At 42.1% G+C, this 25861-nt stretch overlaps 1 protein-coding gene across 3 annotated transcripts in view; it reads left to right on the top strand.

Moving 5' to 3' along the window:
- The first annotated feature begins 76 nt into the window (after nucleotides 1-76).
- Nucleotides 77-25861, top strand: part of LOC139470096 (DNA mismatch repair protein Mlh1-like) — a 242361-nt gene continuing 216576 nt past the window's right edge. Inside the window, exons 1-8 of one of the 3 annotated variants that reach the window (XM_071252386.1) lie at nucleotides 77-142; nucleotides 602-740; nucleotides 1492-1582; nucleotides 2059-2231; nucleotides 3768-3840; nucleotides 7571-7662; nucleotides 9611-9653; nucleotides 14242-14330. In XM_071252386.1, coding sequence (XP_071108487.1) covers nucleotides 619-740; nucleotides 1492-1582; nucleotides 2059-2231; nucleotides 3768-3840; nucleotides 7571-7662; nucleotides 9611-9653; nucleotides 14242-14330 — 683 coding nt within the window. In that variant the 5' untranslated portion in view covers nucleotides 77-142; nucleotides 602-618. Of the gene's footprint in view, nucleotides 179-264; nucleotides 272-601; nucleotides 741-1491; nucleotides 1583-2058; nucleotides 2232-3767; nucleotides 3841-7570; nucleotides 7663-9610; nucleotides 9654-14241; nucleotides 14331-25861 lie in introns of those variants that run through there. The other 2 variants (XM_071252385.1, XM_071252388.1) reach the window with 2 other exon arrangements.

The following is a 25861-nucleotide window of genomic DNA, read 5'->3' as shown; positions in this document are numbered from 1 at the left end:
ATCCCCCCTTTTCCACAAATTTAAAGGGAGGTAATTCCCATTCAGCGGAAGTCGAAAAAGAAAACAATATGGCGGGAATAAGATGCCTAGTTAAAGTTTACTTGTGATAAATATGTCACTGTGGTGATCGTTACTAACAAGCGTGTGTTGTATATAACAAGGATTTTAGGACAAATAGGTAACTCATTCATGGACACAAATTATATTTGGACCTGACATTGTCAAATAATGTGTAGTTGCTTGTTTCTTTCCCGTCAAGACGCCACACGGGGTAGTATATATGGGGTGTCTAGCAGCACAAATAAAGTTTAAGCACGAATACAACAAACCGGTGTTGCTTTGTACAGGCAGAGAATTTGATACTGGAAAAATAACTACAGTTATTATACTAGAATACAAGTTTGTTATACTAACAACAAACAGACAGTCAGCTCTCAAATTCATACAGGACCTAGTCTTGACTTATTTTCCATTTTTTTCTTCCACCTAAAATACCTGAAATGTTTTTCAAACTGTGTTAACCCATCTCAACCACACAAACGATGTTTATAGACTATAGAGTTGCATTCTTCATGGTATCCATATGTTATGTCATTTACAGTTACAACCAATTTGAATATGAGTGGCAAAGCTCCAGCCCCGTCCATCCAGAAGTTGGATGAAGTTGTTGTGAACAGAATAGCAGCAGGGGAGGTGATTCAGAGGCCGGCGAACGCCTTGAAGGAAATGATCGAGAACTGGTACATTCATAGGGTTCATAGGGTTGTAATGCTATAAGGGTGTGTAGATGCTTTACAATGCCAGATGCTTTACAATGCCAGATGCTTTACAATGCCAGACATACATATGTGTGAGGGATTATCATAAAATAATAAACAATGTTTGAGCATATACCATGTATTCAGCGCAGTACTTGTTTTAAAAGGATCATCTGTGTTCCCATAGTTTAACTCAACAACCCATTCAAGACATTTGACACTTACCTTACCTAACACTGAAGAATATACAAACATTATGTGTTTGGGCTTGTCATAGTAGAATGCATGTTTGGTTTTAAAGTCAATTCAGTATGGTTAAATCTATAGGTAACCTAGCTCTACACTGAAAACAGTATGTTTATATATGCTAAGTAAATATTACCTCATGATGTCATATGAGTCTAGAGTGACATCATGTCTGTCTCACAGCTGTTGGAGTATGCATTGAAAGGTTGGCTCATCCTTGTGCTACAGACAATTGCAGATATCATTTGGTATGAACAATGTTGATTAAAATAACTGGTATGTGTTTTCAGATTTGGGGTGTTGTCATTGTTCTTGGGTGTTTGATCATCAAACTTTGATGTATGTCTATTTGATTTCAGTACCAGGAAGACTAAAACATATTTATTTTTGGTGAAAACTGGTATGTAAGTTGTAACTATATGAAAACCTGATAAAAGAAGAGAATTGGATTTTTTGTTTTACTAAGCCCAGATCCTCCTTTTTGTAGTATTGATGCCAAGTCGAGCAACATCCAGGTGACGGTCAAACAGGGGGGTCTGAAGCTGCTGCAGATACAGGACAATGGGACAGGCATCCGCGTAGGTCCACACTGCCAGCAGAAGTATATTATCATCTGTTTATGAAAAGTGTTTATAACATAGGCCACTTTGTGTTTCAAATCTGTTTTAACAATTTAGTTTAAAATTTCATTTACCCGGTAATATTTTCTACAAATTATTTCGGTGAAATCATGTGTGAGTAAACTGCTTGGTAGATCGCACCAACTCGCTATTTTCGGTTTATCTTACGAGACAATTACATGCAATTGTAATCAGTTTTTCTTGCTGGTCTGTCTCTGTCTAACACATTCACAAACACCTTGTCATTTAGTTTGGGTCTGTCTCTTCTGAGACAGTAATTGAGAACACATGGTCATACTTTGATTTGAAAGAAATTTTAAATAAAATGGGCTGATGTGTCATGCCTTATGGATATGTTCATTGAGCGATTTCTACAATCCTATTTTAGATCTTTCTTGTTATTTATTGTCATCAAAATTCATGTTGTCCCTTAGAAAGAAGATATGGAGATTGTTTGTGAACGCTTCACAACCAGCAAGTTGCAGAAGTTTGAGGATCTCCAGTCCATATCAACGTATGGTTTCCGTGGAGAAGCTCTGGCTAGCATCAGTCACGTGGCACATGTCACCATAACAACCAGAACTGCTGATTCTAAATGTGCCTACAGGTAGATATAAGTTTAATTTCAACCAGCTAATCTTTTCATTTTTTTATTTAGGGTAGTCTTTTATGATAAACAAAATGAGGAAAGATAACTGGAGTTTTACTTTACCACTTATCAGGTGAGTGAAGTTAGTGACATTAGTCTAGTGGACCAACCTGTGCGTTGATCTGTAGCAGTGTTCCATTTGGTTCAATTCTTCATTGGTTGATGTAGTTATGTAGTCTTCTTCGGTGACTGACTACTTCAGACACTACCTCTGCAGCTGAAGCAACGATTAATCATTATTACCTGATGCTGGTCCACGGTCACATTTAAGAGCTGAACAACATCTGCCACACCACCACATTTTTTTCCACTCTGTTGTTAAGACAATGTTAGTCTGTAGCCTGTTCAGGAAAAAAGTATGTAAAATTGTATTCCCGTGCCTTGAAATCTGTCATGGTCTTGATAGGGGAAGGGGAAGTCAAGGGGAGATAATTGTATGAGTTATCTCAACTTTGACCATGTGAGACAAGCTTGGGGGCTTCAAATGCACGGCCGGTAATGTAATGGTCATTATTTTGCTGATTTTTCAGGTACTAGGCATGTTGACTTGAACACATAGCAAGGTTCACATGTTACTAACTTGTAGAATTTCAAGTTTGAAAGTTATGAGAAAAAAAACATTAAAAGTGCATGTCCTCACATTACTTGACATGTTCCTTGTATGTTACAGGACATTGAAAACCAAGCAGGACAACTCCCAAACATAGTGCTGTGTGTATGTTACAGGACATTGAAAACCATGCAGGACAACTCCCAAACATAGTGCTGTGTGTATGTTACAGGACATTGAAAACCATGCAGGACAACTCCCAAACATAGTGCTGACAAGTGTAGTGTTAGGATGTCCATGTGGTGATAGTGCTGTGTGTATGTTACAGGACATTGAAAACCATGCAGGACAACTCCCAAACATAGTGCTGACAAGTGTAGTGTTAGGATGTCCATGTGGTGATAGTGCTGTGTGTATGTTACAGGACATTGAAAACCATGCAGGACAACTCCCAAACATAGTGCTGACAAGTGTAGTGTTAGGATGTCCATGTGGTGATAGTGCTGTGTGTATGTTACAGGACATTGAAAACCATGCAGGACAACTCCCAAACATAGTGCTGACAAGTGTAGTGTTAGGATGTCCATGTGGTGATAGTGCTGTGTGTATGTTACAGGACATTGAAAACCATGCAGGACAACTCCCAAACATAGTGCTGACAAGTGTAGTGTTAGGATGTCCATGTGGTGATAGTGCTGTGTGTATGTTACAGGACATTGAAAACCATGCAGGACAACTCCCAAACATAGTGCTGACAAGTGTAGTGTTAGGATGTCCATGTGGTGATAGTGCTGTGTGTATGTTACAGGACATTGAAAACCATGCAGGACAACTCCCAAACATAATGCTGACAAGTGTAGTGTTAGGATGTCCATGTGGTGGTAGTGCTGACAAGTGTAGTGTCAGGATGTCCATGTGGTGATAGTGCTGTGTGTATGTTGCAGGGGCTGTTTCCTGGACGGCAAGTTGAAGGAAGCCGTGAAACCCTGCGCTGGCAACCAGGGCACACAGATCACGGTGAGACCATATCTCTAGGGACACATGACATTGCATTTTAGAAAACATAAACTGGCATGGGATTTTTTTGTGAATCTAAACCGTTCATGTGGTCTTTGTGATCATATATATTTTTTCACTTATCCTGCATTACTCATTACTACTTACCTTATGACAGAGGCGAAGCTGTGCGAGGTCTCGGCTGAAGATAAAGTTGTCCCAATCAAGTCTGAAGCCGGCCCCTGACACAGCTTGCCACATGACCAAATGGAAGTGATGATGTTTCAGATCTTCATATTCCTGCTTGTCACCAGACATGTTGTGTATACATTTGGTCGCCAACGTTTGTCTTTAAACTTGTGGTTGCGCTTTGCTGCCACCTAAATCTCTTTTGTGACAGTTAGAATATATGTTTATATAGTTTAATGCTTGTATTTGTGTAAATATATATATTAATTGTACATGAAGGGACTTATCTTTTTCTTCATGTGCTGGTTATAATCCACCTTCTTGAATTTGATAACATGTCTCGTTTTTTCTTGGGGCAGTCGTTTCTTTTTCATTTGCTGGCGTGGTAGTTGATTGTAATATAATTACCTTCAGCCGCTAGTTGGCTTAGAAAGTAGCTTACGCTTGTTATTTTGTAAAAAAAAAATTCCCGAGTTAACTCTGGCACATTTCTTGGTGTTTGCAAGTCATTTTCAAATACAGCGTCAAGCTGTTTATGTGTAATTTATCCTTGCACATTGTATTATTTGCCGTGAAAAGTTTGCTAAAGATCCTCACCAACGGTGTCTGGATTGTACTCAAGCTTGTACACCAGATTTAAATGTAACTTTTGCTCCCCTCTCTCCCGGCAAGCTTTAATAAGTGCAGGGAGGTATGATGGATGTCTGACTCACAGGATTCTTCCCTCCAACAGTCCCCGATCATCACGAATCAGCCCTCTGCTTTGTGTTGGGCTCTACCCAGCGTTCTGGGGACGATCAACTTTTTTTTTTGCTGCCTCTGCATTCTAAGTTTGACACCTGTCGCTACCCTTCAGACGCTGCTGTCCGCTCCTTTGACAGCTCAAAGAGCAGACACAGGAGCAGCATTCTTTTCATTGCAGAGGGTGAGACATAGGCAGAGTTCAGAGCTGTTATCAGTCCCGCCGTGGCAAATCCTAGGGCAGGGATAAGAGGTGAAAGCAATGAACCCTCGGACAATCACGATACTGCACCATCTGCCACCTGCTCTTCGACATATCCGCACACTCCATCAGTGGCAATTGTTGTTGGGGCCGCTCACATCAGCACAGGATTTGACAAGCAGAGGTTGTCTGCACCTATGCCCAATACAGCAGTTCCTGGTGCCATACATCGGACGTCAGGACCCCTGTGCTGCCATCTCTCTACCATCTCACCTCAGGATGCATCTCAGTTGGTTGATGGTAGAGCCGAACGTCTTAGGAGGTGTCTCCCTAAACAGAACTAACTCCAAGGATACACCTGTTTGTTGACGCCTCGCAACATGGTTGGGGTGCACATCTACAGGACCAGACAGTTTCAGGGCCGTGGTCTGGCACTGAGCGAACATGGCACATCAACAACCTGGAGTTGGCAATATCACATTGACAAGAGCTTCTCCAGAACACTCAACTCACCATCTCCACAGACAACACCATGGTGGTTTGGTGCCTCTGCAACCAGGGTGAGACACACTGTCACTCCCTGCTTCAACAGACGTTTCAGTCGAGGTGTATTTATACTCCAGGACATCCACGGATGTTGGAACATTCTGGCAGGTGCTTTATCCAGGCCACACAGGGTGGCTACCACAGAGTGGTAACTCAACCCGAAAGCGTTTCAACTGGTGCATCAGAGGTTTGGTCAAACCAATATCGACCTCTGCACAATCATCAGAACCGCCAGCTGATGATGTATGTCTCTCCATGACCAAAGTTTCGGAACTACAGGCCTTCCTACGCTAATTCAGGCTTGAGGATCAGGAAGCAGAATTACAACCTCCCGCTTGGGATTTGAATGTGGTACTTGGGGGGTTGCGTGGTCCTCCGTTCGAGCCTCTCCACACAACATCCTTTCTTAACCTCACCAAGAAGACGATCTTCCTATTAGCACTAGCCACACCTGCAAGGGTTAGAGAGTTACATGCACTCATTATCATCCATGTACACTTTGAGCATGGTACACCATTCCACCTGTCTCCAGCTTGTGGGTGCTAAAAAGCAGGAAGGAACTCCAACTGTACCTTCTGCATGCACTACGCTGACAGTACATGTGACAGGTGGGACATGGGACAGCACATGGGACAGGTGGCACATGGTATAGTACATGTGACAGGTGGCACATGGGGCAGCACACGTGACAGGTGGCACATGGTATAGTACATGTGACAGGTGGCACATGGTATAGTATATGTGACAGGTGGCACATGGGGCAGCACACGTGACAGGTGGCACATGGTATAGTACGTGTGACTGGTGGCACATGGTATAGCACATGTGACAGGTGGCACATGGTATAGCACATGTGACAGGTGGCACATGGTATAGCACATGTGACTGGTGGCACATGGTATAGCTGTGACTGGTGGCACATGGTATAGCACATGTGACAGGTGGCACATGGTATAGCACATGTGACAGGTGGCACATGGGGCAGAACACGTGACTGGTGGCACATGGTATAGTACGTGTGACTGGTGGCACATGGTATAGCACATGTGACAGGTGGCACATGGTATAGTACGTGTGACTGGTGGCACATGGTATAGCACACGTGACTGGTGGCACATGGTATAGCACACGTGACAGGTGGCACATGGGGCAGCACACGTGACAGGAGGCACATGGTATAGCACATGTGACAGGTGGCACATGGTATAGTACGTGTGACTGGTGGCACATGGTATAGCACACGTGACTGGTGGCACATGGTATAGCACACGTGACTGGTGGCACATGGTATAGCACATGTGACAGGTGGCACATGTGACGGGTGGCACATCTGACAGGTGGCACATGTGACAGGTGGCACATGGGACAGCACGTGTGACTGGTGGCACATGGTATAGCACATGTGACAGGTGGCACATGTGACACGTGGCACATGGGACAGGTGGCACATGGGACAGGTGGCACATGGGACAGCACGTGTGACTGGTGGCACATGATATAGCACATGTGACAGGTGGCACATGTGACAGGTGGCACATGGGACGGCACATGTGACTGGTGGCACATGGGACAGGTGGCAAATGGGACGGCACATGGTATAGCACATGGGACAGGTGGCACATGGGACGGCACATGGTATAGCACATGGGACAGATGGCACATGGGACGGCACGTGGTATAGCACATGGGACGGCACGTGGTATAGCACATGGGACGGCACGTGGTATAGCACATGGGACAGGTGGCACATGGGACGGCACGTGGTATAGCACATGGGACAGGTGGCACATGGGACAGCACATGAACACATCCACATTAGAAGTGACCTTTATTAGCAAGAAATTGATTTAAGAAAATGTCTACTCATTTGTTTGAAAACACCCAATAGATTGGACTGATGAGAGTAACATATATTGAATATCCAAAGAGAATCCCAGTGTGATTTGGTAACATGTGAGTGAACACTCAATGGCCCAAACACTTATGTGGATCCCTGATCAAACATATATCTTATGTGCATGTGTCCATCATACAACTAACTAACCCTGAGATGTAGCAGTGTTCTCTGTGAAGGTGGAGGACTTGTTCTACAACATCGCAACACGACGGAAGGCACTGCGTAGCCCAGCAGAGGAACATGCCAAGATTGTGGAGGTAGTGAGCCGGTGAGTGAAGATAGGCTGGAGGTTGTGAGCAGTTGAGTAAAGATAGGCTGGAGGTTGTTGTTGAAGATAGGCTGGAGGTTGTGGGTGAAGATAGGCTGGAGGTTGTGGATGAAGATAGGCTGGAGGTTGTGGATGAAGATAGGCTGGAGGTTTTGAGCAGGTGGGTGAAGATAGGCTGGAGGTTGTGGGTGAAGATAGGCTGGAGGTTTTGAGCAGGTGGGTGAAGATAGGCTGGAGGTTGTGGGCAGGTGAGTAAAGATAGGCTGGAGGTTGTGGGCAGGTGGGTGAAGATAGGCTGGAGGTTGTGGGCAGGTGGGTAAAGATAGGCTGGAGGTTGTGGGCAGGTGGGTGAAGATAGGTTGGAGGTTGTGGATGAAGATAGGCTGGAGGTTGTGGATGAAGATAGGCTGGAGGTTGTGGATGAAGATAGGCTGGAGGTTTTGAGCAGGTGGGTGAAGATAGGCTGGAGGTTGTGGGTGAAGATAGGCTGGAGGTTTTGAGCAGGTGGGTGAAGATAGGCTGGAGGTTGTGGGCAGGTGGGTTAAGATAGGCTGGAGGTTTTGAGCAGGTGGGTGAAGATAGGTTGGAGGTTGTGGGCAGGTGGGTTAAGATAGGCTGTATGTTTTGAGCAGGTGGGTGAAGATAGGTTGGAGGTTGTGGGCAGGTGGGTGAAGATAGGCTGGAGGTTGTGGGCAGGTGGGTGAAGATAGGCTTGAGGTTGTGGGCAGGTGGGTAAAGATAGGCTGGAGGTTGTGGGCAGGTGGGTGAAGATAGGTTGGAGGTTGTGGATGAAGATAGGCTGGAGGTTGTGGGCAGGTGGGTGAAGATAGGCTGGAGGTTGTGGGCAGGTGAGTAAAGATAGGCTGGAGGTTGTGGGCAGGTGGGTGAAGATAGGTTGGAGGTTGTGGGCAGTTGAGTAAAGATAGGCTGGAGGTTGTGGATGAAGATAGGCTGGAGGTTTTGAGCAGGTGGGTGAAGATAGGCTGGAAGTTGTGGGCAGGTGGGTGAAGATAGGCTGGAGGTTTTGAGCAGGTGGGTGAAGATAGGCTTGAGGTTTTGAGCAGGTGGGTGAAGATAGGCTGGAGGTTGTGGGCAGGTGAGTAAAGATAGGCTTGAGGTTTTGAGCAGGTGGGTGAAGATAGGCTGGAGGTTGTGAGCAGGTGAGTAAAGATAGGCTGGAGGTTGTGGGCAGGTGGGTTAAGATAGGCTGGAGGTTGTGGGCAGGTGGGTTAAGATAGGCTGGAGGTTGTGAGCAGGTGGGTTAAGATAGTGGAGCCATGATGAAAGGATTAATTATCACCCTACCTAATTTTACCCCTACATGATGCACACGCTCTGTGATCTGCCTGGTATCTTGACATCTTCAGTTTATAAGAATGTTCTCAAACTCACTGCGGTTGTGGATGAAGATAGGCTGGAGGTTGTGGATGAAGATAGTCTGGAGGTTTTGAGCAGGTGGGTGAAGATAGGCTGGAGGTTGTGGGTGAAGATAGGCTGTATGTTTTGAGCAGGTGGGTGAAGATAGGCTGGAGGTTGTGGGCAGGTGGGTTAAGATAGGCTGGAGGTTTTGAGCAGGTGGGTGAAGATAGGTTGGAGGTTGTGGGCAGGTGGGTGAAGATAGGTTGGAGGTTGTGGGCAGTTGAGTAAAGATAGGCTGGAGGTTGTGGATGAAGATAGGCTGGAGGTTGTGAGCAGGTGAGTAAAGATAGGCTGGAGGTTGTGGGCAGGTGGGTTAAGATAGGCTGGAGGTTGTGGGCAGGTGGGTAAAGATAGGCTGGAGGTTGTGAGCAGGTGGGTTAAGATAGTGGAGCCATGATGAAAGGATTAATTATCACCCTACCTAATTTTACCCCTACATGATGCACACGCTCTGTGATCTGCCTGGTATCTTGACATCTTCAGTTTATAAGAATGTTCTCAAACTCACTGCTGTCTTCCTCCATTGCAGGTATGCAGTCCACAACAGCAAGATAGGCTTCACTTTGAAAAAGGCAAGTTATTAGAAAAGTAATTTCTGAAATTAATTATCATTGGTTTTTCGATCTCAGATAGTTTCCATTTCCGACATTTTTTAATCTCGCTGCCTGCATTGACTGGTGTATGCAACAGTGGCAAGACTGGATCCACAAGGAGTTGCTTCCCCTGATCTCAACGTTAGAAATTGGCAGTAGTTCTGTAGTCCTTGCCAAACTGCCCAATAGTTAAGGTATCACAAGGACAAGTAGAAAATTGCCCTTTTTAATTAAATTTGCTGCATGTTATGATTACAAAGACTAGCTGACTAAAACTGGGGTTGAATGTAACTGGTCTACCCTGGTATATTGCAATATGGCCATCAGTAATACAAGATGCTCAATACAACCCTTGCATGTTGATACAGTCACAGAAGAATTAATGTATAATTATATAAGTTATATGTACTTGCAGCATTTGAATGGACTGGGTTCCTATCTAAACCATGTAAACAGCACACACTTCACACTGCTAATATTAACTTTCCACATTGATGATGTAATAGGTAGTCTTGTTTGTCGCATCTCGGGATTGTTGAATGAAGAAGCACTATGTGAACCATCAATAGAAGTCCGGTTCGTTAACTGTCATGCAGATTTCGGTCGATTGCAGGATTTGCAAAGCATGTGCACCGCCAACTCGTTGTCAGCAGATATTTTCCAAATCTTTTCATGTTTTTAATCAAGGTGCTCACCTAATTTAATGCATTTCGCGATGAAAGACACGTTTTATCACATTATATATCTTGATTATCGATCAGATGGTCCTGAGCCCAGTAATTCTTGCCTAGTTCGGCAAGGTGGAAACTGGACTTTTAAAGTCAGTTAACTCTCTTGCCTCGAGAAGATGCATGTGAACAGAACAACTCTATAGCGGAGTCGGGTATTACCAATGCTGTGGCATTCACCGATGGATTTATAAATCCCATCTCAAATGCGTTAAACATACACATTTACCCATCATAAATGTGCATGTCATAAGTTAGTATACTTTCTCTGCCGGAATGAACCTTCGATTGCCAAAATGAACGTGCTATCAATCCATAACAATAGATGTGCGACACTGCCTCCTTGAACTCTAACCCACTGACATGAATATTCATGACCTACATTGCCCCTAAGCCAATCATATCTTGCTGAAGTTGGGTTTCCACCAGATATTTATAGACTAGCCAACCGCAGACTCGATGACGTGTTTCTGTCCCACAATGCAGTCTTCCGGCCACTTTGGCGGCCGTTATAGTCTGTATCCGTAAAGGCCTCCACTTGAAACGTGAGTGCGGCATTAACCGATAACTCAACCACTGATAGTCCTGGTTGTATATGCAAATACTCAGTGAATTGAAATGACTGATATTTATGTTTCCTTCATCTAAAATTAACATATATGAGATTTATACATAATATATACAACATTTGCCCTAAATAAAATAGAATGCAAAATACACAAGAAAGCAGTGTTCACTCGATTTACAATAGAAATTATTCACATACCTAAAGTAAAGCGCTAATGTGAATACATTTAAAAAACAAAATAAAATATATAATAGATCTACAATAAATATATTTATATATATTTATATGTATAACATATAATATGTATTGTAACGTGAAGTATTTTCACCAGAAATACGATGAAAGATCTTAATTTCACACTGATAAAAATTAATGAATAATGTTATAATTACAGTATTTAGTCTCTTTTAAAAGGCGATCTTCAAACAGTAATCTTATTTCAGGAAACAAGGAATCGCCAGATCGGGTCTACCAAACAAAGACAAATGTCTGTGTGTGTTATTAACGTATGCATTTGAGTAAAACGTAGAAGAAAAAAGTGTTTCCAAAGCATATTTAGCGTTTCTGATGTAATCTAAGGAATTTTGAAACAAGCTATAGTCCATCAAAGTCCTCTCGTCACATTACCACATTAATATATTATTTTGGGTCTTACACGGCTAGGATTTCATAAATATATCTTTAGCACTACACACAGGTACTAATTACTTAAAAGTGTTAGTTCAATTTAACTATCGGTAATTGCCGACTGAAGTCATCGGCAGACCCACCCTTCATTGGTAAATGCCGAACTTCCGGGTTTGCATTTTCGTGCCGTGTTACGAACCCACTACATAAAAAACATGGCCACACTGCATATTGTTGTAATAGAGTTGACCGAAAACACATTTGAGAGAACTGGTTGCCCAAATGCACTATGTTTTTATTTGCATAGGGTTTCCCCCTTACCATATCGGTAATACCCGCCTCCGCTCTATATAATTTGGCCCCAATACACATTGCAATACAGTTTATGTGGCAGTGCTCCAGCCCCATCTGTCAGCAGGGAGGTGAAACAATCAGTATCGAAGGTCACTTGTAAAATGATCATGTGGTGCACAGGTGGGGAGATGAACCTTCAGCTGTGACCAAGCTGTTACTGCTGCCAGTCCACCCTCAATGTTGATGGTGCAGATCAATCATTCCTTCTTCCCCCTGTCACACAGGTGCTATTTGTAGAGGACCTTGGTAAAGGCGGTTGACACGAAAGCAGCCTTACACTGCCCTGCTCAAAGAATTAAACATTGTGCCACCTGGGAAGATATTTCCTTTTCACTGGCAAGAAAACGATTGACCTGCATATAATGCTCAGTGCCTGAGAACCAGGTGTTTTCAATATTTTGTCATGTTGTGGCTCATGATAGTGCAGAGATGCGCTACCAAACGATCGCCTTGTAGAACGGGGCCTTGCACCTCAAAGTTTACAATCACGTCACAATACCCGATGACGTAATTTGTGGAATTTTGTTGCAAGATCCATCGGCAAAATAATGCAATGTGACATCAGCTCAGCAGCAAGGTTGCTGGGGTCTTCGAGTGTGCATAAGCTCCTCTCAGTGATCTTTCAACTCCACACGCAATGTCGTTGAATAAGCCAAGGGATGTTGAGAGCTTTCAATATTTGTTCATGGAACGCGTTCCAAGAGTACATAAGCACAGGTTTTTGTGTTACACAATACAGCTGTATGTTTATTAAACGGGTGATCTCTTCACAGGCAAGTCATAAAAGCCAGAAACCTATGATTGCGGGTTATAATCCTGGTTCACCATGAATATGTTTCTAGCTTTGTCAGTACCATGCACATGCTCATGGGTTTCACCAAACCTGCGTCACTTCCTGCTTTCCTCCAGATCAAGCTGACACACTTGTATACAAAGAGGTGTTCAACCAAACTCACATACTCATTCATCATAGTGCAGACCCCTTATTGTCAAGAGTAGCCTCCCTTTACTTGTTTAAGTTGTTATACAACAACTTTAGGAATATTTTACTGCTGATTCAGCTAGTCTTGGTAATTGTAGGATTGGTTTTCTTAATCTCTGCCCATCTTCCTGACATGGAAACTATGGACTGATGGAGTATGTCACTGACCCAGTAACAGGGCTCTCCAGCCTTCACTGCGCCTGCCCTTAGTAGTACTTACAGGTCAGACAAGTTCCTGTCCTGCTGACTTGTCACTTCCGACACTCACAGAAAGAAATTCCCTTGTATGCTGTGTACCATTCAGCAATATTACTTGACACTGTCACCTGTATTGAGACAATATTACTTGACACTGTCACCTGTATTGAGACAATATTACTTGACACTGTCACCTGTATTGAGACAATATTACTTGACACTGTCACCTGTATTGTGACAATATTACTTGACACTGTCACCTGTATTGAGACAATATTACTTGACACTGTCACCTGTATTGAGACAATATTACTTGACACTGTCACCTGTATTGTGACAATATTACTTGACACTGACGTCTGTATTGAGACAATATTACTTAACACTATCATCTGTATTTACACAATTTCTGTGATAATATTATTCAGTCATTCAACAAGAACAAAATCACTTCATGCCATATTCTCATTAAACTAGATACGGATAAGGTACAACTCCGCGTGAATATGGGGGATGAGATTGGTTCAATCTAGGGAGGTGTGATGACAGTTATGCTATGTATCAATAACATCCTGCTGGATCGGTGAAAGGATCCTTTGAACAGTGTTTTCACGTGCTGACTTTAGTAAACATGAACACTTTAACAAGAAGGTAGAAGTCAGGTAGGACTCCAGGATGCAGCAGCAGGATGACAATAAACAGGTTTCATCCCTGTATGTAGGAATGGACAGAAAATAAAGGGTGGACAAAATGTGTCTGGTAAGATGCATCAAACAAGTGTATCATTTCCTTCTGATTTGTCCCACCATAGATAGTGAACATTACATCTTTGTGAAGTTCGACATTAAAGTCTACAGGCAGACTCTGTGTGCCACCCAAATTAACTGTGTTACCTCATCATGCAGTGTGAAACAGCATGTAAAGTAATATGTGTGTGTGTATATGTGTCTGGGTGCATGCGTGCATGTGTCTCTAATATGTCACTTCTTACGCATGTTATGCACTTTCCAGTTTAGTTTCGACCAGCAATACTCTTCCTTGGTGACTGTGTCAATGTAACTGATACTCTGTAGGTACAATGTAACTATTGGCATGCTTCTATGTTTTCAGCATGGCGAGAGTATGGCTGATGTACGCACTCCGGTCAACTCTAATCATGTTGACAATATCCGGACAATCTTTGGAGCCTCAGTTGCCAGGTATGATTGTAAATTTAACTAATTTCTCATACAATAATTCAGATGATTTGTTGTGATATTGAACAGGTATTCAGATGATTTGATTTTACTAGAACATGTCGTAAATGTATGGTGTATGTAGTCTACACTCTCTCCATGGCCTGGTGCCAGTGTCCTTTAGTCTACACTCTCTCCATGGCCTGGTGCCTGTGTCCTGTAGTCTACACTCTCTCCATGGCCTGGTGCCTGTGTCCTGTAGTCTACACTCTCTCCATGGCCTGGTGCCTGTGTCCTGTAGTCTACACTCTCTCCATGGCCTGGTGCCTGTGTCCTGTAGTCTACACTCTCTCCATGGCCTGGTGCCTGTGTCCTGTAGTCTACACTCTCTCCATGGCCTGGTGCCTGTGTCCTGTAGTCTACACTCTCTCCATGGCCCGGTAGCCTGTGTCCTGTAGTCTACACTCTCTCCATGGCCTGGTACCTGTGTCCTGTAGTCTACACTCTCTCCATGGCCTGGTGCCTGTGTCCTGTAGTCTACACTCTCTCCATGGCCTGGTGCCTGTCTCCTGTAGTCTGCTCTCTCTCCATGGCCCGGTAGCCTGTGTCCTGTAGTCTACTCTCTCTCCATGGCCTGGTGCCTGTATCCTTTAGTCTACACTCTCTCCATGGCCTGGTGCCTGTGTCCTGTAGTCTACACTCTCTCCATGGCCTGGTGCCTGTATCCTGTAGTCTGCTCTCTCTCCATGGCCCGGTAGCCTGTGTCCTGTAGTCTACTCTCTCTCCATGGCCTGGTGCCTGTGTCCTGTAGTCTACACTCTCTCCATGGCCTGGTGCCTGTGTCCTGTAGTCTACACTCTCTCCATGGCCTGGTGCCTGTGTCCTGTAGTCAGCTCTCTCTCCATGGCCTGGTGCCTGTGTCCGGTAGTCTACACTCTCTCCATGGCCCGGTAGCCTGTGTCCTGTAGTCTACACTCTCTCCATGGCCTGGTACCTGTGTCCTGTAGTCTACACTCTCTCCATGGCCTGGTGCCTGTGTCCTGTAGTCTACTCTCTCTCCATGGCCCGGTGCCTTTGTCCTGTAGTCTAATCCTGGTGCCTGTGTCCTGTAGTCTACACTCTCTCCATGGCCTGGTGCCTGTATCCTGTAGTCTACTCCTGGTGCCTGTGTCCTTTAGTCTGCTCTCTCTCCATGGCCTGGTGCCTGTGTCCTTTAGTCTACACTCTCTCCATGGCCTGTGTCTCTTTCAATGGCCTAACTATTGTATAACATGAGGAGGCTGGATTTTATTGATTAAATTTAACTCATTAGATTGAGCTGGATTATCACATTTCTGCGGGTAGGCGAAGTATATTGTACAGCTCTACAAAGTCGATTACATAGCCTGATTGACAGACACTGGCCTACTTAAGCTGTGGTAATTTGAAGCCAAAGGAGCCCTCTTTCAGTGTAGATACTTCATGTCCTTCATGTTCCATTATGTAGAAGTGTTACACCCCTACTGACTGTGAGGTTTGAGCAGGCAAACCATTGTGCATGTGGGCGCGGGAATATGGGCCATCTGTGCCTCACACCGACACTGTAGGAACCCAGTGTTTCTTGCAGTCAAACTGCCGAAGGCCAGCTAGATGTGACAATCATCTCTTCTCACTGAGCAAATTCAACAAATCACAATTATCATGAAATGGTTAACTTTTCAGTGAGTAAATATCCTCAAACATGAAACAGTATTTCCATTTGCATATTTAGCCTTTGTTTACAATAGTTATTAAGTTGCAGTGAGGCCCCCTGTGCACAGCACGCATTCCGGGCATGTGTATGGTGATATTGTCATGCTCACTGTCACAGTTGTTGTGGCATGTCTCTATAGTTATGTGAAGTAATCTGTGAGTCAAACTCTCATTGGGCCAGATGTCTCTGATTGTATATGATATGAAAATTGGCTTGTGGCAGAGGTGAAATGCCAAGTGATCACTGCACCGAAGTGTGAGGAATACAGATACAGTGATTTGATATGTGTAATGGTGATAATGGTTTATGATGTTCAACAGGGAATATCTTGAGACTTGGCCAATATAGTCAGCAAAGGTGACAACATTTTACGACCAATACTTTCCACTCATGTCAGAGCCAAAAAAAACATGTTCAGCAATTCACTTTCATATTTCTGTCACAAGTATTCGTTTTATATGATTCCATCATTGTACTATTGCCTGCGAGTATAGTCAAACCATAAAATCAAAATGGATTTATTTGATGACAACTATGTGTCTGACACACCAGTGTAGATGACACACCATTGTAACTGAATCAACAATGTGCGTAGCTGACACAACATTGTAGCTGACACAACTATGTAGCTGACACAAAATTGTAGCTGACACACAATTGTAGCTGACACAACTATGTAGCTGACACAAAATTGTAGCTGACACAACATTGTTGCTGACACAACATTGTAGCTGACACACATTTGTAGCTGACACAACAATGTAGCTGACACAACAATGTAGCTGACACAACAATGAAGCCGACATAACAATGTAGCTGACACAACAATGTGGCTGACACAACAATGTAGCCGACTAACAATTTAGCTGACACAACAATGTAGCTGTCACAACAATGTGGCTGACACAACAATGTAGCTGTCACAACAATGTAGCTGACACAACAATGTAGCTGTCACAACAATGTAGCTGACACAACAATGTAGCTGACACAACAATGTAGTTGTCACAACAATGTGGCTGACACAACAATGTGGCTGACACAACAATGTAGCTGACACAACAATGTGGCTGACACAACAATGTAGCTGACACAACAATGTAGCTGACACAACAATGTAGCTGACATAACAATGGCGACACACTGAAAACATAGCATGCATAGTGAACTGTTTCCCTGCCTTAGGGATCTGATGAGTGCTTTGATGCTAGTGACATCTAGCTGCTGGCAGAAACAACGTTCAGCCAATGAGTGGTAAACCCTGTGAAGTATTAATGACTGTCAACTACGGTCAGGTTACAGGCTTCTCTATCATCCTGGATGTGGATTAGTTATGAATCATTTTGAAGCTGTTCAGCAGGATGCAGATTGGGTATAAGGTTTCAGGACAGATTCTCTGGTTCCAGTTCAGAAGGGAGGGAGGATCAGTCTACAAATCTCAAATTGAACCTGTGTCCTTGAACAACTTAGAGATTGAACTGTTTGATCTTTGTTGCAGATGATATTCAGTTTTTCTTCCTGTTGTGATGTGTAGGAAAATCAAATTATGAAGTTAGACGACAATAAGTAAGACAGACACACTGAATGGCTCCCTAGTGAGAAGACAACTGGTTTTCCTGATTTAACTGTGGCTATCATATGGATGTTGTTACATCACAACCAATCAATATTTAGATAATCTGTTAAAACAGCTGTGAAGATGAGGAACTCTTGTCATCAGACAAGCAACCATTTATGAATATTATGTTGAAAGATATATGTATAAGTCAACATTGTCACACAATGATAAATCTAGTCAAAATTACAATTACAGCTAACATTCACTGACAAATAACATTTTTAGTATATTTACCTGTACAATATCCTTGCTCTTTACAATGTATATAATGGCTTGATGAACCAAGACCTGTACATTATCCCTGCTCTTTACAACGTACATAATGGCTTGATGAACCAAGACCTGTACAATATCCCTGCTCTTTACAATGTACATAATGGCTTGATGAACCAAGACCTGTACAATATCCCTGCTCTTTACAATGTACATAATGGCTTGATGAACCAAGACCTGTACAATATCCCTGCTCTATACAATGTACATAATGGCTTGATGAACCAAGACCTGTACAATATCCCTGCTCTTTACAATGTACATAATGGCTTGATGAACCAAGACCTGTACATTATCCCTGCTCTTTACAGCGTACATAATGGCTTGATGAACCAAGACCTGTACAATATCCCTGCTCTTTACAATGTACATAATGGCTTGATGAACCAAGACCTGTACAATATCCCTGCTCTTTACAATGTACATAATGGCTTGATGAACCAAGACCTGTACAATATCCCTGCTCTTTACAATGTACATAATGGCTTGATGAACCAAGACCTGTACATTATACCTGCTCTTTACAATGTACATAATGGCTTGATGAACCAAGACCTGTACATTATCCCTGCTCTTTACAATGTACATAATGGCTTGATGAACCAAGACCTGTACAATATCCCTGCTCTTTACAACGTACATAATGGCTTGATGAACCAAGACCTGTACAATATCCCTGCTCTTTACAATGTACATAATGGCTTGATGAACCGAGACCTGTACAATATCCCTGCTCTATACAATGTACATAATGGCTTGATGAACCGAGATCTGTACAATATCCCTCCCTGCACTATACAATGTACATAATGGCTTGATGAACCAAGACCTGTACAATATCCCTGCTCTATACAATGTACATGATGGCTTGATGAACCAAGACCTGTACAATATCCCTGCTCTTTACAATGTACATAATGGCTTGATGAACCGAGACCTGTACAATATCCCTGCTCTTTACAATGTACATAATGGCTTGATGAACCAAGACCTGTACAATATCCCTGCTCTATACAATGTACATAATGGCTTGATGAACCGAGACCTGTACAATACCCCTATTGTAAAGACTCCTACTATATCCCCCCTGTAGGCAATGTTGGCACAGTCAAGGGCGTTGGTCGAGCAACTTTGCTGTATTCAGTACAAAGTGTTCATCAAACATCACTGCAATGTGTGATCTGTATAAGTTCTGTTGGTGTTATCATGACTGGCAGAGTAGTGCCTGTATTTATTAATGTTATTTGGATATTTGGATTACTTGAACCAGATAACACACTTCGCCCCTAGTGCTATTCATTTCACAGAGTAAGAAATCAACACTTACCGTATTCGACGTAATAAGCGCCAGGGTGCTCTCAAAATTAGAAATAGGGGGCTCTTATTAGACTATCATTTTGGTGAAAAAAACAGAGTTAAAGGATAAATTCCGTGGTTTATGCTGACAGCCTGAAATGTTTATATACGACAGATATATTTTTCCAGAATTTAATTGCCCATAATTAAGGGTGCATATAACACAGGAGTGCGTATTATATGTGAATAAATAAGTTTTGTGTACATTGATCAATCGGAAGGGGTGCTAATTGGGATTGTTCACTAGCCAATATGTTAGCAAATACCGCCGTGGGCGCTTATTAGAACAGGGCGCTTATTACGTGGAACACGGTACTCATAATAATGTTGTGGGTCGTGCACAGAATTATCCTAGTCCATGGAGGATTTATAGAATATTTTTCCCAAGGGCATTGATTTTGTAAAGCTATAGTCTTCTTACTTAGAATTATGATGAGAATATTAATCTCTTTCAATATATATGTGAGGAAACCGTCACACTCTGATTGTTTGATACTGTACTGAGCGGCTTGCCCTACAACAGATCATTATGTATTGGAGAAAACACGCTCACAAGGTTTTGGTAGACAGAGCATGCCCTGGGGAGAGGGAAAAACCAAGGGGGTGAAGCCCCCGCGGTTTTTCCCGACCCCCATGGCATGCTCTGTCTACCAAAACCGAGGGAAAGTGTTTTTCCATGCTTATAAACCGAAAAAAGAAACTTAAAACAACATTTATCAACATTTTTATGTTTCAAACATACTTTCAATGAACCTTAGGAAACGTGCGTAAAATATCTGTTGCTGGCGTACGGATCTTGAAAAGGACGTTCTAAAAACCAGTGAGGCTTATCAACACCTCTGTAGCCTCGTGGTACACTCACTGGACTAGAGATATGAAGGTTGTGAGTTCGATCCTCGGGATTATAAAGAAAACATTTGTCATTTGATTTTACATTTCATTACATGTTACAATCTGAACGAAAGTTATATTAATAAAATACCCAGGACATTATATAAAATCCCTGGGATATTATATAAAATCCCAGGGACATTACAACATCCCTGTTTATGAGATTTAACCCGACTGGAAAGTAAAACCTCACAATAGGTCTTAATGCCTGTAGAAAGAAGTCTCTTACTTAATAGTGATCCCAATGAATAGGTTTATAATTTGTGTTATTTACCACAGTGTACTGTAGTGTTATGACGCCAGACAGCAGTCAAGATTATTGCTTGTCATAAGAGGCACCTAATGCCATTGTGGGGACAGGATTGCTGACTTGGTTGATGCATGTCATTGCATCCAAATTGCATAAATTGATGTTCTTGATGTCAAGCACTGGATTGTCTGGTCCAGACTTGATTATTTACAGACTGTCGTCATATAGCTGGAATAATGCTGAGTGCAGCATTAAACAACTACCAAAGAAACTAACACTATTGTCATGCTGTGACACATATAATACTTGTATGTTCTAATTTTGAGATGAGGAAAGAAAAAATGATCTTGTATCCAAAATGATGTGCTGCACAACAACACATGATCTGACTGAATAGTAGTAGACTTCATAGGACAAACCTTAAATGTTGAAAAGTGCCAATTTGAAAACAGTCAGATGTGCAGGTACTTGATACAATAGGATGAGCAGGTACTTGATACAACAGGATGTGCAGATACTTGATACAATTGGATGTGCAGATACTTGATACAGTCGGATGTGCAGATACTTGATACAGTCGGATGTGCAGGTACTTCATACAGTCGGATGTGCAGGTACTTGATACAGTCGGATGTGCAGGTACTTGATACAATTGGATGTGCAGATACTTGATACAGTCGGATGTGCAGGTACTTGATACAGTCGGATGTGCAGATACTTGATACAATTGGATGTGTTGATGCTTTATACAGTCGGATGTGCAGATACTTGATACAACAGGATGTGCAGATACTTGATACAGTCGGATGTGCAGGTACTTGATACAATTGGATGTGCAGATACTTGATACAGTCGGATGTGCAGATACTTGATACAGTCGGATGTGCAGATACTTGATACAACCGGATGTGCAGATACTTGATACAGTCGGATGTGCAGGTACTTGATACAGTCGGATGTGCAGATACTTGATACAGTCGGATGTGCAGGTACTTGATTCAACAGGATGTGCAGGTACTTGATTCAATAGGATGTGCAGGTACTTGATACAGTCGGATGTGCAGATACTTGATACAACAGGATGTGCAGGTACTTGATACAACAGGATGTGCAGATACTTGATACAACAGGATGTGCAGATACTTGATACAGTCGGATGTGCAGGTACTTCATACAGTCGGATGTGCAGGTACTTGATTCAACAGGATGTGCAGGTACTTGATACAACAGGATGTGCAGATACTTGATACAGTCGGATGTGCAGGTACTTGATACAACAGGATGTGCAGGTACTTGATACAACAGGATGTGCAGGTACTTGATACAATAGGATGTGCAGGTACTTGATACAACAGGATGTGCAGATACTTGATACAATTGGATGTGCAGATACTTCATACAGTCGGATGTGCAGGTACTTGATACAACAGTATGTGCAGGTACTTGATACAACAGGATGTGCAGGTACTTGATTCAATAGGATGTGCAGGTACTTGATACAATTGGATGTGCAGATACTTGATACAACAGGATGTGCAGGTACTTGATACAGTCGGATGTGCAGGTACTTGATACAGTCGGATGTGCAGGTACTTGATACAGTCGGATGTGCAGGTACTTGATACAATCGGATGTGCAGGTACTTGATACAATAGGATGTGCAGGTACTTGATACAATCGGATGTGCAAGTATTTGATACACATTGTGAACTGATATATAGAAAGCAGCTCAAAAGTATCATGAAATATTAATGAATAATAAAATGAATTATTCTGCATGAGAACAAATGCAAATTGCCCATGTAAACCTGCAGTTGATCAGTTTAATGCTTAATGGATTAACTGGGGTGATCAATTAACCGATTTAATGTATGAATGTAAACATTTCTGTGATAGTGAAGTTTTAATTTAGTATCAATATGCATAGATTTGTATCGGTACAGCATCAACATTACACATTTACCGACACATCGATGCATACATACTATGATTCCTTCACTATGAGATCCTTACGTCTGGCCTGCTTCCCCCGTGATCCTTTCCTAGCTTACCAGACTGGAAACAGGAATTCTACAAGACATGGCAATAAACAACCAAGAACAAAATCTATGCTACAAGCTCGCTACAACAGTGATTTCTGTCAGAAAGAGATTTAAGCAAATACTAAATCCACAGCATAAACCTGCTCCTTCAGTATGCTTGAGTTTTCCTGAGGTTCCTGTGTTGGATACATGATGTGGAGTGTTCTGCTGTAACACTCATCATGTGAAGTCTTGTGAGGATACCCAGGATTAATGTGGAGGGGAATGGCAGAGTAACTCTTCATTCCTTAAAAAAAATGGAGCTGAGGCCCATTTTTTTTTAAGGAATGGGGAGAAATGAGGATATTCCCTACTTAAAACTCATCCCTACTTTTACACTTTGACAAAATATTCTGTTGTAGAAAATATTTGAAAAATAAACCAGAACTTTTTGTAGACTGTATTTATACTGCGTGAGTCGCCCTTGCATTGATGCACGACGAATACGTTCTCTGCCGCTGTTGCACATGCATCAAGCTCCAACGCGAGCTGACATTTACAATGCATGGTACACGGCTCTTTATAATTTCGTTTGGTCCTAAACTATAACCGGTATTTATAAATCACTTGCACATAGACAATACATGTTGACGGGAATATTAGGAAATATAGAGCCCCGAACAATGATATATACATGTATATATTACCTGATTTGTTTTTTCTCGTCAAAGGTTTATCTAATTGCTATAAATATGAATAGTGTTTAGGTAACCTGCTCTAAAACAATATTATATACATATTATTTTGAGCTTTTAAGCATTATGCACAATTATGAAAATATTAAATAGATAATTTCACACCATATTGTCATGTGCTGCCATAGCTGAGGTCGACAATTACACGTCCTCAAATCAAATATTGTGGGTTCGAACCCCGCTGGCGACACGTTTCCGGAAAAAAATGAATATATTCACTTACTCTTAAAAAATAGTGCCTTCTATTCCAAGTGGAAATTAATTCAACTTATTGTTCAACATTATGTATAATTGACAAACAACCCTCCATTCCTGAAAAATAATGGAGTGTTCATACAATAGAATGACATCACAGATGTCAGCGTATTAACCATGGTAGTGTCAACAGTCGTTAAGCGAGACCTCAATGCTGGCAGTAGTTCATCATTCTTAAACATGTTTAGCATGCTTGGTGAATATGTCCAAGGCGAGTCCAGGAAGGAATACATCCCATGCTTGTATGAGCTAACTTGATGACATTGGGGTTACAGTTTGTGATCGGGCTGAGTACGCACTGCAGTTGCAACAATTACTCTCGGTCACATTATGGGTTCCAAAGGAATATTTTATATATTGTTTCAGTTTGAGTATTTGATGCTGAAGTGTCCTTTGCCATCATCTTCAGTAGTTTTTAAATTGCCGTGTGAACTATTGTGAGCTTGACTAGAAAGAAAGACATGAAAATGAAAATGGAACTAGACTTTGGACTTGTTGTGGTCATTTCTAGACTTGAGTCTGATCTTGAAATGTCCAACAGATTAAACACCTCTTGCATATGCCTTTTGAAGCCCTTTTGTCCTACAGGAAGTGGATGCGTTTACCTTATTGTGATGCAACAGGTGATGACGCATGGCATGGTCACTCCTGGAAGTTCAAGGTCAAGATGTAATACAGCGGAAATGCGGGACCCAATTCCTCTGGCAGCAGCATAACCTGTCATACTACTGACACCGAGCTGAGCCTTGCTTCTTGGTAAAAGCACCATGCTGATACGGCTGCTGTGCTTCGTTAGTGTAGGTATCACAGCTGCACTGTGTACTCTCAGTGACTCATCTGTTTTGCCGGAAACACAGCACTATGTATGCTAGAATATGCTTGCTTCAAATGTAAATCTTTCAGGGTTAATATCACTGTTAGCTCACCTGATTGTTAGTCACGTGAGCTCATTTCATGGTCCTGCTCCTTGTCTATCATCCTCTATCATTGTCTGAAAACACCCTCTTCTACTTTGTTGTTGTTTGCTGTTTAACTGCGCACTCAGCAATATTCCAGCTATATGACGGCATTCTGTAAATAATCAAGTCTGGACCAGATGATCCAGTGATTGACAACATGAGCATCGATCTACGCAATTGGTAAACGATGACATGCATCAGCCAAGTCATCGAGTCACCCGATCCCGTTAGTCGCCTCTTACGACAAGCGTAGTTGCCTTTTACGCCAAGCATGGGTTGCTGGAGACTTCCGCTCTGTGAACACCTCCTGTGAAACTGCTGGACTGACATTTTGCATTGAAGCTCCTCCTAGTGTTGACGTCCTAAATGTTTGTTTATATAATTGTGATCGGGTTGTTATTTGTGTCATAAATGTGTTTAAAATGAAATTTCACAAAACGATTAAAATAATCCTATGCTCAAGAACCACAAAATGTAGAAAGCTGAATCTTTGTATGAATGGTGATGGCTATAAATAGATTCAAGTTTGGCCAGGGCATCAGCATTAAGTTAATATGTCTGAACCAATGTCAACAGCATTTGCTTTAGCATCATTGATAGTTAAATGTGTTCTGCAATATTGAGAATGAAAGAATTAACAAATGTGTATCAAGTTTCAAATTTATACAAATATTTCAATGAATGTAAAATTGCATAACAATCAAATTTATGCTCCACAAAGTTTCCAGTCTTGCCTTCTGAGATATTTTTTCCTTATGCCATACAATTGTTTCCAATCATTTTACAAATGGTCAACTTTCCCTGACTTCGTCTACATCTACATTTTTAAGCCTGTTTAAAATTTATCTTAAAACTGCCATCTCAACCGTTTTCAGAATTATTTTACCAACCTACTTAACTGTTTGAGGAAACAGGAATTTTTTGTATTTGGTTGTTGTTTTTTGTGACCAACTGGCAAAAAGTCTGTTTAAAACAGAAAAAGGGGAAAAAAGTCTGCCCTTAAGGTGAATATATAATGGATAGGAGAAGTTAATATATTGTCAGTGAGAGGATTGTGTTGCAGTGGTGACACAAATGGCTAAAAACAAATGAGAGGTCAGGTGCTCTACCCACAGACAGTGTCACATGAGATGGTGTGTGGTGCCCTGGCTTCACATGCTGTAAATATACATGTGACAACAGCACAGGAAACCCACACAAGACCTTGAGACAACTGCCATTCCTTTGCTAAATAATAGAGCCACACTAATTGTCAGAAGTATTTATAGTGATCTTGGTGCAACTGGGGAATGAGACACAGTGCAGTTGAACTGTTTGAAGAAAGGAGCAAGAATTTTTACTTTTGTGCCTTGTTACGAATTTTTCTAGAGATTGAATCAAAAGATAATCCCGAAATAATTATGTATAGAAAGAATTACAAGTGCAGACACATCCAGATGGCACAA

This window comes from Haliotis cracherodii, unplaced genomic scaffold, assembly GCF_022045235.1.
Source record: "Haliotis cracherodii isolate W230 unplaced genomic scaffold, xgHalCrac1.p SCAF_20, whole genome shotgun sequence".
Lineage (NCBI taxonomy): Eukaryota > Metazoa > Mollusca > Gastropoda > Lepetellida > Haliotidae > Haliotis > Haliotis cracherodii.
Note: the sequence above shows the minus strand (reverse complement) of the source record. Positions and strands in the feature narration are given on the sequence as shown.